Source organism: Pteropus medius, unplaced genomic scaffold (assembly GCF_902729225.1).
Source record: "Pteropus medius unplaced genomic scaffold, Ma_sr-lr_union100, whole genome shotgun sequence".
Classification (NCBI taxonomy): domain Eukaryota; kingdom Metazoa; phylum Chordata; class Mammalia; order Chiroptera; family Pteropodidae; genus Pteropus; species Pteropus medius.
In genome coordinates this window covers 1,087,796-1,100,895 of record NW_024353909.1, presented here as the reverse complement: position 1 = coordinate 1,100,895, position 13,100 = coordinate 1,087,796, and the positions used below count along the sequence as shown (strand labels likewise).

The 13,100-nt window shown below is 44.7% G+C and overlaps 3 protein-coding genes across 5 annotated transcripts in view; 2 read left to right on the top strand and 1 right to left on the bottom strand.

The window, feature by feature from the left end:
* The window catches only part of UTP4 (UTP4 small subunit processome component), a 25,541-nt gene extending 23,050 nt beyond the window's left edge, over positions 1-2,491 (bottom strand). Inside the window, exons 1-2 of one of the 2 annotated variants that reach the window (XM_039851786.1) lie at positions 2,363-2,491; positions 1,105-1,265 (exon numbers count right to left, since the gene is read on the bottom strand). In XM_039851786.1, the coding sequence (XP_039707720.1) occupies positions 1,105-1,263 (159 nt within the window). In that variant the 5' untranslated portion in view covers positions 1,264-1,265; positions 2,363-2,491. Of the gene's footprint in view, positions 1-1,104; positions 1,266-2,091; positions 2,247-2,362 lie in introns of those variants that run through there. The other variant, XM_039851787.1, reaches the window with a different exon arrangement.
* CHTF8 (chromosome transmission fidelity factor 8) lies at positions 2,440-13,100 on the top strand. Of its 2 annotated transcripts, none has more exons than XM_039851793.1 (4): positions 2,440-2,553; positions 9,600-9,657; positions 9,918-10,035; positions 10,428-13,100. In XM_039851793.1, the coding sequence occupies exons 2-4, from the start codon at positions 9,635-9,637 to the stop codon at positions 10,650-10,652; spliced, it is 366 nt and encodes a 121-aa protein (XP_039707727.1). In that variant the 5' UTR covers positions 2,440-2,553; positions 9,600-9,634; the 3' UTR covers positions 10,653-13,100. The 2 variants fall into 2 exon arrangements, with proteins under 2 accessions (XP_039707727.1, XP_039707726.1); XM_039851792.1 differs by lacking the exon at positions 2,440-2,553 and adding an exon at positions 2,907-2,962.
* On the top strand, positions 10,607-13,100 carry DERPC (DERPC proline and glycine rich nuclear protein). The gene has a single exon (XM_039851791.1). The coding sequence runs from the start codon at positions 10,649-10,651 to the stop codon at positions 12,266-12,268; it is 1,620 nt and encodes a 539-aa protein (XP_039707725.1). The 5' UTR covers positions 10,607-10,648; the 3' UTR covers positions 12,269-13,100.

Genomic DNA, 13,100 nt, shown 5'->3' with positions numbered 1-13,100 from the left:
CAAACTTATATAATTAGTCGTCATAAATGACAAGAAAAACACAGGATGCAACAAGTCATGAACCACAGCATGTTTTTCACACTACAGAATGTGACCCAGTTGTGGGGACCAGTAATTTTTAAACTTCTATTAGTTCTTCAGGGGCCAGCTCAGTAAGTAATCCCTTTCCAAGATACCTAAACCCACCTCATCAGAGTAAGACATCTCTCCACTAAGATTCTATGCCTGCTTAGCTTTATATTGAATTTGTAAGTATTTGAAAACTGTATATTCAACTTTTCCCCACTGGATTCTGAGCTCCTTGAAAGTAGGGCCTCGGACATTCGTCTTAATGCCTAATACTTGCTAGTCATTCATTTAGAAGCATTTACAGAGTGCCTACGTAATGAGGACTAGGCTGCTGGGCACAGAATTCATTTACTTATCCATCTATCCATTTACATCACGGTGCCCAGGGCATGTAAGGCACTCAATAAATGAACTGAATTGGATATTGCACCTGAAATCAGTAATCCATGCCTCTGAAGAAAATGCTGCTGTACAGCCCTCTGCAAACATCCAAATGGTATTTTAATTAATTAAAAATCTCCTTTACTCCCAAATAGAGGCATATAAGTCTACATTCTCTCAGAGAAATGAATTTAGGAATCTATCTTCCTGCTATCACATCACCAAAAAGTTTCTGCTATTAAAATATTTCATCAATTTTTCTGAATTGACAATGAAATTGGTACTGACACTCCCAGCGGGAAATACCACCTTACCAAAGCTGCAATGTGTGGAGACTGACATAAAGCAATGCTCTTGACAAGTACCCTTCTCAAAGGAACCAGCAAACCTCAGTTTCTAAATGACAGTGACCCGCCACAATTCCTAAGTAGACTCTTTCTAGCCAACATTACATAGATCAAAACTCTGAGCTTCTCTCATCGGTCAGATAAGAAATTGGATGCTACAGAAGTTAAGTAGTTCAAAACAACTCTGGTGAGGGTAAGGAGAGTCTTTCTTTTGATCCCTTTGACTATACAAGACACTCGTTTTTGTAGAACTGAACTTAAGAAAATGAACATAAGAAACACCAAATTGGGCTCCCAAATGACTTACTTTCTCCTGAAAGTAGTTTGCTGACAAGTTATAAATTTCCACAGTGCCATCTGTTCTTGAAACAGCCAATCTGTTTGATTGGTTATTGTAAGCCACACAGCGGATCCCTGATGGAACATAATTAAAGAAACGAACTCGATGGACTTTAAATTCACCCATTCCTAGGGAAAGAAAAAAGAGTCACTGTTAAATGTTAACTGCAGTACGTCATGTGTATTGTTCCTTATTATCACCGTTCTGGATGGAAGACTCCAACTATCTCTCACTGAGTTCCATTTCTAAGCATCTGACTAATGGTATTTTCATGTTCCACACAAGAATTTAACAATCTCCAGAAGCTCAAGATTCTTCTGCAAAAAATTTAAAAGATCAACACGTAGAGCATTACCTAGACTTTTAACAATCCTGACAAACTGCCTGAAGGAAGTAGCCTGGGAAAGAGGGGTGAGAATCTAAAACTTGATCTTAAAGCAAAAGTTACTGAACATAACCTCATTCTCTAACGGGAGTGCATATTTGAATGAAGACACATGGAGTTGACCAGCTGTATTCCAGGCAGAACTAAGGTTCTCCTTTCTATTTTGTGTGACATTTCTTAGAGAGTAAAGAAAAGGGTAAACATCGCGACCACTTTTAAGAGGCAAGAAACGCTGACAGCCTAAATCAGTCTCTCAAAGTCAGGTCTGCAGAACTTCTGCATCGAAATTACCTCGAAAAATGGTTTTTAAAAATGCAGGATTCCAGGTCCTACTCCACAGCTCCAGGATTCCAATCTCTTGGAGGTGAGGGAGAGACAGTAGGAATTTGCACTTTAGCGAGCACTTCTCCCTAACTCTACTGCTAAGTTTGCAAAATCACAGACAAACTATGATAGTGTTGGTGGGGCCGATGGGGCCAGTAGAATCGAGAGCTCCTCAAGGAGGAACAGGACTTGTAGTGATATGTCAACTACCCCGCCCACCCCACGCTTGCAGCCAACATACGCACTCGGCAAGGGTCGGGGCCGGGTCTCATTCACCCCTCACTCGTCTCCCTGCAAGGTTAGGAACCCGCGAGCAGAACAGGTGCGTTCGGCCCGGCCCTGCTAAGAGGGCGTCTGAAGCGCGCGCAAGGTCTTTGCCGCCCCCTCCCTGTCGGAGTACCTATGGAGTAGCCCCCACCCGGCCTCGGCAAAACGGAACCGACGAGCTCCACCGGGCCTCGACACCCTCGAACCCGCTCTTTCACAACCGTTTCCCACACCCCTTCCCCAACTCACCCGAGGATGGGCGTTCGCCTCCCTCCGCCCTGGCCCCACGTGCGCGCGCGTTCGCGTGCTCTGCCCCGGAAGTGCTCGCGGCGCAAAGCCGGAAGTGCGCAGGCAGTGCTCGCGGCGGCGGCGACGGCGGCGGGAGGTTCGGTTGTCGCCCGTTGGCCGCGCGGCGCCGCGCTCGGCGGCCGCCATTGCAGGTCAGGCCGCGGGCGGGGAGCGCGGGAGGCCGCGGGGAGCGAGGGCTGAGCTGGGGATGGGGGCGAGGGTACGAGGGAGCGGCAAGCTAGGGAGCTGGGGCCGGGCGGGGCGCGCGGCTCGCGAAGAAGAATGCAAGCAGGGGGCGAGGAAGCAGGCAGGCGGGAGGAGGGAGCTGGAAGGGGGAGGAACAGGGGAGGCAGTGCAGAGGTGGGGCGAACCAGGGAGAGAGTTCTAGGGGTAGGAAGAAGCCTGGAAATTGTCGGGGGAGAGCAATGTATGTGAACGGAGGGCGGAGAAGGAAAAAAAGAGAGTGAGCAAGGCGGAACGGAGAAAAAGGTTGAAAAAAGGTGGCCGAGCGCGGGAGGAGGAAGGACGGAGAAGGGGGCGGCGCAGGGCCGGATCCTCGAGGTATGTGCGGAAAGGGGCTCTTCCTCCGTGGGGAGGGAGCCCAGCACAGCACGAGAGGTTGCGGGAGCGGGGTAGAATTGGAACTCAAGAAGTAGCGGGAATATCAGAAAGGGGACTAGAGTGGGGGGCGGCGCGCGGTGTAGGACTGTGAAGTTTTGGGGGACATTTTAAATGAGAGGGAGGCTGCTGAGGTAATTTTGGAAGATGGTTGGAAGGGACAGTGAAGAGTGAACCAGGTTCTTTTATGGGCGGAGTGAGACGAGAAAAGGATGGGGTGGGGTCCTGGAGGAATGAACAAAAGTATTTCAGAATTTAGGGGGAAACTGGGAACTATTTGGAGAATGAGGGTGGTAGAGGAAGAACGTTTAAAGAGTCATCCTTGGGAGGAGGGCGAACAGTTTGGAAGAGCTCTCCAGTGTGTGGGGAGTATAGAGTAAGGTAGTTAGAGAATAGTTTCGTTGGGAGGTAGGAGAAAGGGTTAAACAGCTTGGTAAGAGGTCCCAGCGAAAGTCTTGGGGGTAATTTAGAGGGGTTTGGGGAAGAGGGAAATCGTATTGAGACGTCCCAGAACGTGGGCGGGACTGGAAATAGGAAGTGCTTGTAGCTCAAACTGAAGGGATGGGAGGGGGCCAGCGGAGTGGGTGGAGAAGTTGGAAGCTGGTGGGAAGAGAATCCAGGGTAGAGGGAGACCTCAAGCCGGGCTAGAAAGGTAGGGGCTTTGGGGAAGATAAGGGTGTCATAGTAGTAAGAGAGGAGGAAGGGTTGAGATGGGGCTGCAGAGTAGCTGAAGATGGAGAAAACTGGAGTAACTGAGATCGACTGAAGCCATCTTTTCCACCCATTGTCTACAAATGCCAGTAATTGATTCCCTCCATCACGGGAATCCTAAAATGTGTTGGGAAAGTACCACGTGTATGCATAGTATCCACACACGGTTTTGAACACACTCTTCACTAATGAAAAGTTTGGAAGCATTCAGTTCCATCTACCCTCCATAGCCCTTTTTTAAAGGGGAGGTAAGATTCTCATTTAGAAACAGGATTTTAGCACTTGATGCTATAAGCCTGTCAAGAGACAAGATCCCCTTTGAAACTTAGACCATCCCCTTCAGTCACAAAACCACAATAACACTTAATAAATAAAAATAATCTGTATTCATTTGTATGTAAACTTTCTTGGCTTGTTCATTGGCTGGTGGAAAGGCACAGAAATAGTCATCTTGTTTAGAGAAAACCTTCCAGAACTTAATCCCTGAAGCAATTTGGTGGACCCCGACTGCCATATTTGAATTGTTCTTCCATTATGTAAACCTGATTTTATTCTGGTGACCTGCTGCTTCTATAGAATGTTTTACTCCACTATGAACAAAATAATCATACGGTGTAGTATTAAGGCATTCTATTGGACATGTATTAGGAAAAAGCCATGTTCTTCCAGGTAACGAATGGCTTGATCATAAAGGCTTACCATGTGTTAGGCGCTGTCCTGAGGACTTCACATAACCTCATTTAATTTTCACAACAGCCCTTTGAAATAGGGTTTTTTTAATGCTTGCTTTATTGGAGGTGAACTGAAACTTGTTAAATTACCCCCATCACACACAGGGTAAGTGGCACAATCACAGAATCCAGATGTGATAACTTGAGTTCACCCTGTATCCCTAAACTCAAAGAGTAGTACCTGAGACCAAATAAGAGCTCAGTGCTGTTGGCTTAGCAATTGCAAATATTTTGTGTCCTGTATGTAAACATTTTTTTAAAATTAAAAATCGTAGAGTTAAAGCCTTTATTCTCTTTTTTTAAAGGAAAACTTAAAATACAAGAAAGGTTCTAATGAAAACAGTTTAAAACATTTAGCTTTAGTAAAATTTATTTGTAGTTAGTCAAAGCCCCTTGTTTCAGTAAAAGCTGTATGTTCTGTTTAACTGGATACATAACACTTCTGCCACATTTTATTTGGGGGCAGTTACCATTATGAAGGTCATTGCTCATGCTATTCTCTATAAGACAGTAATCTTTTAATGATTTAACATTTAAGAATTCAGAAACTGAAGGATAAGATAAATTTAGTCAGAAATTAAAATGAAGAAGTGACAAAGAATGTCCTCTAATCAGTTGGATACAATAAGAAACAGGCTTATTGTTCGTTTTTAACTGCCTGCCCCACAGATGTAATAGCTATTTTGGTGGCAAGATACAGATCTTCTACATAGGTTACTAACTTGCCATTTGGTAGGAGATGCTATGAGAAAGGCTAGTATTTGCAAAGCAACCAGAAGTTCTCATAGGTACTGTATACCTACCTACTTTGGCCCCTAGAACAGCTTAGAGTAGTAATCTCAAGGAGCAAGAAAAGAAATAATAAGATTCAGGTGACAAGAAATTTTAAGGTGTTAAAACAATTTTAAAATTTGACAACACAGATGTACTGTTGGAAAGGGGCTGTGAGAAAACTAAGAGGCCATTTTGTGGAGGAGTTAGGGTTCACATCCCAGCTCTACCACTTAACTAGCTTTGTGACTAGTTACTTATAGCTTCTCTAAGCCTGATTTTCTCATCTGTAAAATAGAAGTGATACTGCCTACATAATAGGATTGTGTTCATTTCAGAACCAAAAGAATCCAGATAAATGTTCAAAAAAGTTTAGCTATGTGAGAAATGAAGCCTTTTGTATTGTAAAGATAATGCTCTGCCTGGACTTTTCTTTTTACTCAGAAATTGTGGTGGCACTTTGATATTTCAGATTTTAAATAATTTTAATAGTGACTAACTTCAAAATAGAAATAGTCAATAGTCAAATGATAAGGTGTATCCCAGATTCTGATTCCAGTCAAACCTTTTGAGTTTTGATTAGGTTTCCAGTTTTGGATCTGGATTGGTTCTGAGAATGCCAGTTCTTTTGCTGCTTTGTGGTTTGTTCAAGGATCCCAAAGTCATCTGGAACATTTTCCTGAGAAGCAACAGTGTCTTAACTTGACCCAGGCTCTCCAGACTAACTCCAGGCCTTAAGATTGGGGATGATCTGGGGTGAGTTTAGTTAGGTGACATTTATAGAAATTTTGAAGCCTCTGCCCCAGGCTTTTTTTTTCTTTAATAGGGAAAAAATAGAAATGTACAAAAAAAAGTTTCCCTTGCAGAGCTAAAGTCACTTCACTAAGGAATATAGCATGTGTTGTTTATTTAGCTCTAGTAAAGGCCCAAAAAAATTGAGTAGGAAAAATCTCCCCCTTTTATGAAGTAGGGGTGGGGGTGAAAATAATTCATTGGAGGGGAGAGGTTTGGTTTTTTTACCCACAGCTTCCTATCTCTCCAAGTCCACACTCTAGTTGTGCCCTTTAATATATAATGAATTTGAACATCCTTTTGAAAAGCATTATCACTGAACTTTTTCTATGGCTGTACAGTTATATTGTCAACTTGGAATTATTTTTAACCAAAGACAAATTAGTCCTAGCCAAATCTGAGATTCAACTCAAGGCTCTTTAAAGAAATAGGTGCTGGGGGAGCTCTACCATTAACTCCTTTTAGTTTCATGATTTGATAGATTCATCAAACTGCCTTCACATGTTGCTCTTGATAAAGCTGCAGTTTCCACACAAGCAATATCTTAGAATAAACATACAGAGATTGCTCTAGTTGTTTTTAAATATAGATGGAATGAGTTGAGACTGAAGACTTAGAAATCTTGTTTTACAGAAAATTTATTGTAATGTTATATTTGTTATTAATAGGATTTGATTTGTATTTTACTTTTTTGTTTTCTGGCTGACTGGCTACTTACTCTCAAGGGGGTGAGGACAGATTGAGCTGCGTGTTCTCATATCTTTTTAGTCAGCTCCACAGTAAATGAAATACATATTTTCTGTTACTTCCATCAGGTGTGTCCTTAGTGAAGTGTACAGGTATACCTACCTACTTTGGCTCTTATCAAATTAAAAAACTTGGTAAAGGAATGTCTTCCCCTACATTTTTTACTAACTTGGTATATAGACCCTCTTGTACCTAAATGTAGCCAGGTCAGTCCTAAGAGCTAGTCTGATAAGCAGGGTGTGAACTTCATTTGTATCCACATCTGCAGTATCCCAGGTCTAGCACAAGTTTTTACCAGCCTGACTGGGAACAACAGTAGAATGGTGAGGCTGTAGGCCACAGAATTCTTATTTTTAAGAGCATTGCTAGATGTCTACCAGCATCAGTAGATGTACTCAGGCAGGTGTGTGTGCTCATCAAAGCAGCAACTACCAGGCACCTGTTTTCCTTTGCCCGCTCAGGCCACTGTTCTGAATTCCTGTTCTAACAGGAGATTGTACAGGAAAATATTTCTGCATCTCCTTTTCCTAAACAGTCCACACATTCCCATCTCAAATGTGGCCAAAGGCCTTAAAGATTGATCATCTTCCCTGCCATGATAATTCTAGAACATGTGTATGTTTGAACATGTTATTGTTCCTCTGAAACCGCCTATAATTTACCATAACTTATACCCATTAAGGAGAATATACTGCCTCATCAGTCATTAAAAGCTTGTTTACAAGAACCCCTTTTAAATCTACATGCATTTATTAACCTTTAGAAACTTAATGAGTTCACTTTCTAGTAATTGAGCCTTTTTTGATTCATGGCTAAAGTATACCTACCATTCTCTAAATTATAGTCAAAATTATATTGTGGAACTATTCCATCCTCTATTAGCTATTCATCTGAATAAAAAAGTCTCTAAGGCATTTTTTGCATGTGTTGTATTCGGTCTTCACAATAGTTTAATGAGTCAGATAATCTAGGTGTTAGCTCTCATAGTCATTAAGTGACGTGTATGGTGATGGTTACAGTAATTACAGGCTGGAACCTGAATTTAAGCCTTCCAATTTTAAATTGTTATCCTTTCTCCTTCAGTTGACCTTAGAATAATTTTTAAAGTGCTTTTAGTGATTCTTTTGATGGTAGTGGTGGGGCCTTCTTATCTGTCAGAAGACCTTTTCCCTCCTGAACTAGTATATATTACTGTTCTTAAGTGTTGCCACACTGGTGCTGCTTCCGAAGGTCTGGCTTATTCAAGGATGCCCTCTTGATACCCTGTGGGCCTTCTGACCAGCTCTTGTGTGTCATGTGGTGCCTGCCTGATGCCTTGATGCCTTTTCATTGTCACTGGCACTTGGATTTCTCCTTTGGGAGGACAGAATTGGTAGTCATTATGAGTGTAGATAAAGTCAGGTAGTCTAGGTTCTTAGGCTGCCTCTTCCACATTTAGCTGTGTGTGTTCCGCATACAAGCAAGTGTATCTCTCAGTAGCTTTATCTGCAAAATAGTGATAAGTACCTGTCTCATAGAGTTGTCACAGTAATTGAGATACCACTCATATATATACACAGCATCTGATTCATAGTAAGAATTCAATAACTATTAGCTGCCATTAATATTTGAAGTCCAGTGTATTGACCAACCTCATGTTCCCAATGGTTTTGGTGCTTGAGAGTAGAGATTCTGCTGTCCTATAAGGCTGCTGCAATATGCTTTCCCTGGAAATCCCAAATGAAGATTAACAGATCAGTAAAGAAACCAGTTTAACTTCCTAATCAAGTATATTTGCTAAGCTTGAGCATAGTTATAATACCTGTTAAGTTGCAGTTGGTTAACACTGGACTAATAACCTTCCACTAAGTTCCATCTATTCATTGGAAAGACTTATACAGATTCTGTAGTTCAGATTCCACATCTCCTCAAACTCTGGTGAATCATCTTTCCCAGAAAAGTACAAGTGAAGCCAGTTTCAGGCAAAAATGTCCCATTTTAACCCATTCTTGTAGAGTACCATAAACTTGCCACCAGGTGGTGCTGTTGTATAAAAAAAGTTAAGAGAGGGTATTTTAGTGTCTTAAGTCAGAGGACTCAACCTTTATGGCACCAAGGACTGGTGTTCCCATGAGAATCTAATGCCTGATGATCTGAGGTGAGGCTGAGGCAGTGATGCTAGCGCTGAGGACCTCAATCACTCACCCATTCACCACCTGCTGTGCGGCCCGGTTCCTAACAGGCCACGAGCTAGTACCAGTCCGCACTGGGGGACCCTTGATCTAAGTGAAAGATGGTTAAAGCGTTTGATGAGAGTTACGTCAGAAGTCAGTTTACCATTCACTAAAATTGTCTGGAGGACTTTTCAGTTCTCTTGGCTTTTAAAGGGGGTCTTTTGAACCTTGAAATATCAGATAACCATAGTGGTAGACATGAAGTTTATATCATTACCAAAGAAAAAAGTAAAATCTAAAAATTCCATAGTCTTTTTAGATATATGTGGATTGGAAAATAGAATAATACCCTTAGGAAAGGCAAGTTATTAGCATAGTGGTCAAGAGCGTGGGCTATACAGTGTTGGGTTCAAATCCTGGTTCTTTGACTAGTAGCCATGTGACCTTGAACTCGACTGTAGTACCTGTTAACTATTCACACTGTATGTAGTTGAACGTTGGTAATCTTAAGCTCTTACATGTACATGTTTTCAGAATGCTTACATTTTGTTGATTTGTTGGAGGAATGAAATAAAATGTATCTAAAGCACTTAGAAAAGTGCTTAGCACACAGTAAGTGGTAAATATTAACTGTCATCATTATTATCCTAAATCTTTTTTTTTTTTCCTCTACAGCTTATTATCAGTTGCTTTTTAAAGACGGAAGGCTCATGGTGCAAATTGTTGTTTCCAGGTGAGTACATTTTGAGACTTTTATTTAGCTTGAATGATTAGGGCTATATAGGCTTGATATTTTCTTGGAAGAAACAGGGTCCTTAGATGCATCTTGCATAAATCCTTGCATTTCAATCTCTAGTTCAGTGCGTAGCACTGCCCAATTTCCCAAGAACTTATGCTCAACAGAGAATTCCTTTGGGCCTTGAATGGTGGTGTAGGACACTATTCATCCGTCACCCCTCAAAAATATTGTAACCACCAGCCCTTTGCTTGCAGTGCTGGGGCTGGAGGCCTGGCAGAATGGGTGCTGATGGAGCTACAGGGGGAGATCGAGGCTCGCTACAGCACTGGATTAGCTGGAAACCTCCTGGGAGACCTACATTACACCACTGAGGTGAGGGGGCTTTTCTTTCCCTGCCTAATGCCTCAGGAAAGCAAGCTACACCAAGGTGGTGCTCCCAGGACTCAGTGAGGACTGCCCTCAGGTTTGTTATTCAAGGTCTAGCTAATCTGCTGAGCTACCTGCTTGTTCTCCCCCACCTCTGTAGTAGCAGGGAAATTTAGCTTTGGGGAATCTCGAAAGGTCACAGTTCTAATAGTGAAAATTCTCTTACCTGGGCAAAAAAGGACATGAGGGTGGGTTGTCCACTGTGGCTGCTCAGCAGTGGTAGAGCCAGACCAGGGAGTGCAGGTGCCAGCATTGCCTGCCAAAAGCATCTCTAGGAAGCACCTGAGTGTTATGACCGTGCCTTGAACCTCAGGCATCTTGTTCTTGTTCTGCCAAAGGGAATCCCTGTTCTGATCGTGGGGCATCATATCCTGTATGGGAAAATCATCCACCTGGAGAAACCTTTTGCTGTCCTTGTCAAACATACTCCTGGGGAGCAGGATTGTGATGAGCTTGGCTGCGAGACTGGCACCCGGTACTTGGTGACAGCACTCATCAAAAAGAAGATCCTTTTCAAAACTCGCCCCAAGCCCATTATTACCAACGTCCCCAAGAAAGTATGAAAGAACCCCGGATTTTCCCTAGAGAGCGGCCAACTCCTTGGACTCGTGCTCCACTGCCACCTCGAGGACGACTCGACGGTTCCCTGGGACCACAGGGGGGTCCTGTTCTAAACACAGGCCACCCACTGAGCATGAACTCAGATTCCTTCCTTATGGCAGCCGGTTCTCTTGGGGGAAATCTGGCCCCATTTCCAAGGAACCCATCTCCTTTTCCAACTTCATTAGGCTCATTGGCTTCGAATCCAGCACCTTTCCCTGCTGGGGCTCGTGACCCACCCATGGCTTCTTTACCAAGGGGGATGAATCCCACTGGCACAGGTGCAGTTTCTTTCCCGAGGCCAGGTGGTCTCTTGGGCCCAGGCCCAGGCCCAACTCTAAACCCTAGAGCAGGGGCTCTTCCAGGCCCAGGGCCTCTGTCTAACCCAAGGTTGGGTCTCCCAGGGCCAAGTCCTATGTCTAACTCAAGGGCAGGTGGTCTCCTGGGAACGGGTCCTGACTCTAGAAGTGGTGGTCCCATGGGCCCTGGATCTGGACCCAATCTGAGAGCAGGTGTCCTGTTGACTTCTGGGAATGGTCCTCCCAATACTAGACCTGTTGGCCTGGGCCCTGGACCAAGTCCCAGTTTGAGATCAGGTTTTGTAGGTACAAACCCTGCCCCAAGGTCAGGTATATTTCCAGGCCCCACCCTTGGGCCCAACCCAAGGGCAGGTGGCCTGGGCCCAGGCCTTGGGCCTAACACAAGGGCAAGTGGCCTAGGCCCAGGCCCTAATTTGGACACCAGAGCAGGTGGCCTCTTAGGCACAGGATCTGGTCTTAACTTAAGAATGGGTGGACCTCAAGGCCTAGATCTTGCCCCCATTCTAAGAGCAGCAGGTCTTTTAGGAGCAAATTCAGCTTCTTTCTCACAGGCCTCTGGAAACATGGGCACAAGCCCATCTTCCATGGCAAGAATACCTGGCCCCATAGGCCCAAACTCGGGTCCTGGCACTCGGGGAATTGGCCTCCCAGGGCCAAATCCATCTCCCTTGTCAAGGGCTCCTGGCCCCATAGGCCCTAATTCAGCTCATTTTTCAAGGCCAGCTGGCCCCATGGGGGTAAATACTAATCCCTTTCCGAGGGGGACAGGTTCAGGGGGCCTGAACCCAGCTGCCTTTTCTCAGTCTTCTGGCACATTGGCTTCAAACCCAGCTACCTTCCAGAGGTCTGCTGGCCTCCAGGGCTCAAATCCAGCAATTTTCCCAAGAGCCTCTGGACCACTAGGACCCAACCCAGCTAACTTCCCAAGGGCCACTGGCTTACAGGGTCCAAGCCCAGCTACCTTCCCAAGGTCTACTGGCCCATTAGGCCCTGGTCAGGTTACTTTCCCCAGGTCAGCTCCTGGGCCTCTGGGTTCTTCTCCAGCAGGCCCTGTGGGTATCAACCCAGCTTCTTTTGCAAGGCCAACTGGGAACCTGGGTCTAAACCCAGCTTCCTTTCCAAGGATGAATGGCCCTGTAGGCAAGACTTTGGTCCCATTTCCTAGAGTGGGGAGTCTCCCTGGCACAAACCCAGCTGCTTTTCCCAGACCAGGGGGTCCAATGGCTGCAATGTACCCAAATGGAATGTTACCCCCTTAAACAGCATTTTCTCTCCAGGACCACCTTGGTTTCCAGGCATCGTGGTTCTGGCAACGGCTCTGTTTTAGATAAAAGGGTAGTTATGGAGCTACAGTCTGAAGTACATAGCTGGGGCTCACATTCAAATGAGCCATTTTTTTCCCTCTGCTTCTTTCTTGATTGAAGGTGAAATGTTACTTGTGGGACATGGACTTCGGCAGGTGGGAATGATCCTGGCCTTGAAAGAAAGGATCTCCAGCCTTCCAGAAGCCTGCTGTGCTTGTCCCACAGCCCTCTGCCCCTTGTTTCTTACTAGTTTCTTGAATTGTTCTTGTGGACTTTTCCTCAGGGATACATTGGCCTGCAGGTCCCAGTTCATATGTAGTCCCCTGCTCACCACTGGAGAATCAGCTCACTGCTCTCTAGAAATGTTACATTGGTGAATGGACCATGCTTCAGCAGCTCGAACCTGGGCAGCTTGGACCTGGTCATCCTCTACTGCCATACCTTTCCCTGGGGGCTTGAACACAGAACAGGGAGGTGGGCAACCACTTCAGAGACCCACCAAATACAGTTCTTGCTTGACTGACTGGTCATGCAGCTTCCTTCTCCAGGACTCAGAGAGGAGGCCAGAATCACAGCTCTACTGCTCATCCAACTCCCTCTTCACTGATTCTCCCAATCAAAGAACCTCAAAATTTAAACTGATGTGGATGGGAATTGGGGTGGGGGTGGGGGGGAATGAAGGGGAGAAATCACTGTGCTTTGTTCAGCCTGATGTGAAAGGATGGTGGTGTTTTTCCTGCATTGTATCTTTTCTTACTGTTTCTTTAATAAATGGGAAGAGAAGGCT

Coding starts and splice junctions, on each gene's coding strand:
- DERPC (XM_039851791.1), top strand. CDS start 10,649: ATGAAAGAACCCCGGATTTTCCCTAGAGAGCGGCCAACTCCTTGGACT.
- CHTF8 (XM_039851793.1), top strand. CDS start 9,635: ATGGTGCAAATTGTTGTTTCCAG. Junction 9,658..9,917: donor GTGCAAATTGTTGTTTCCAG/GTGAGTACATTT, acceptor CTTTGCTTGCAG/TGCTGGGGCTGGAGGCCTGG. Junction 10,036..10,427: donor ACCTACATTACACCACTGAG/GTGAGGGGGCTT, acceptor GTTCTGCCAAAG/GGAATCCCTGTTCTGATCGT.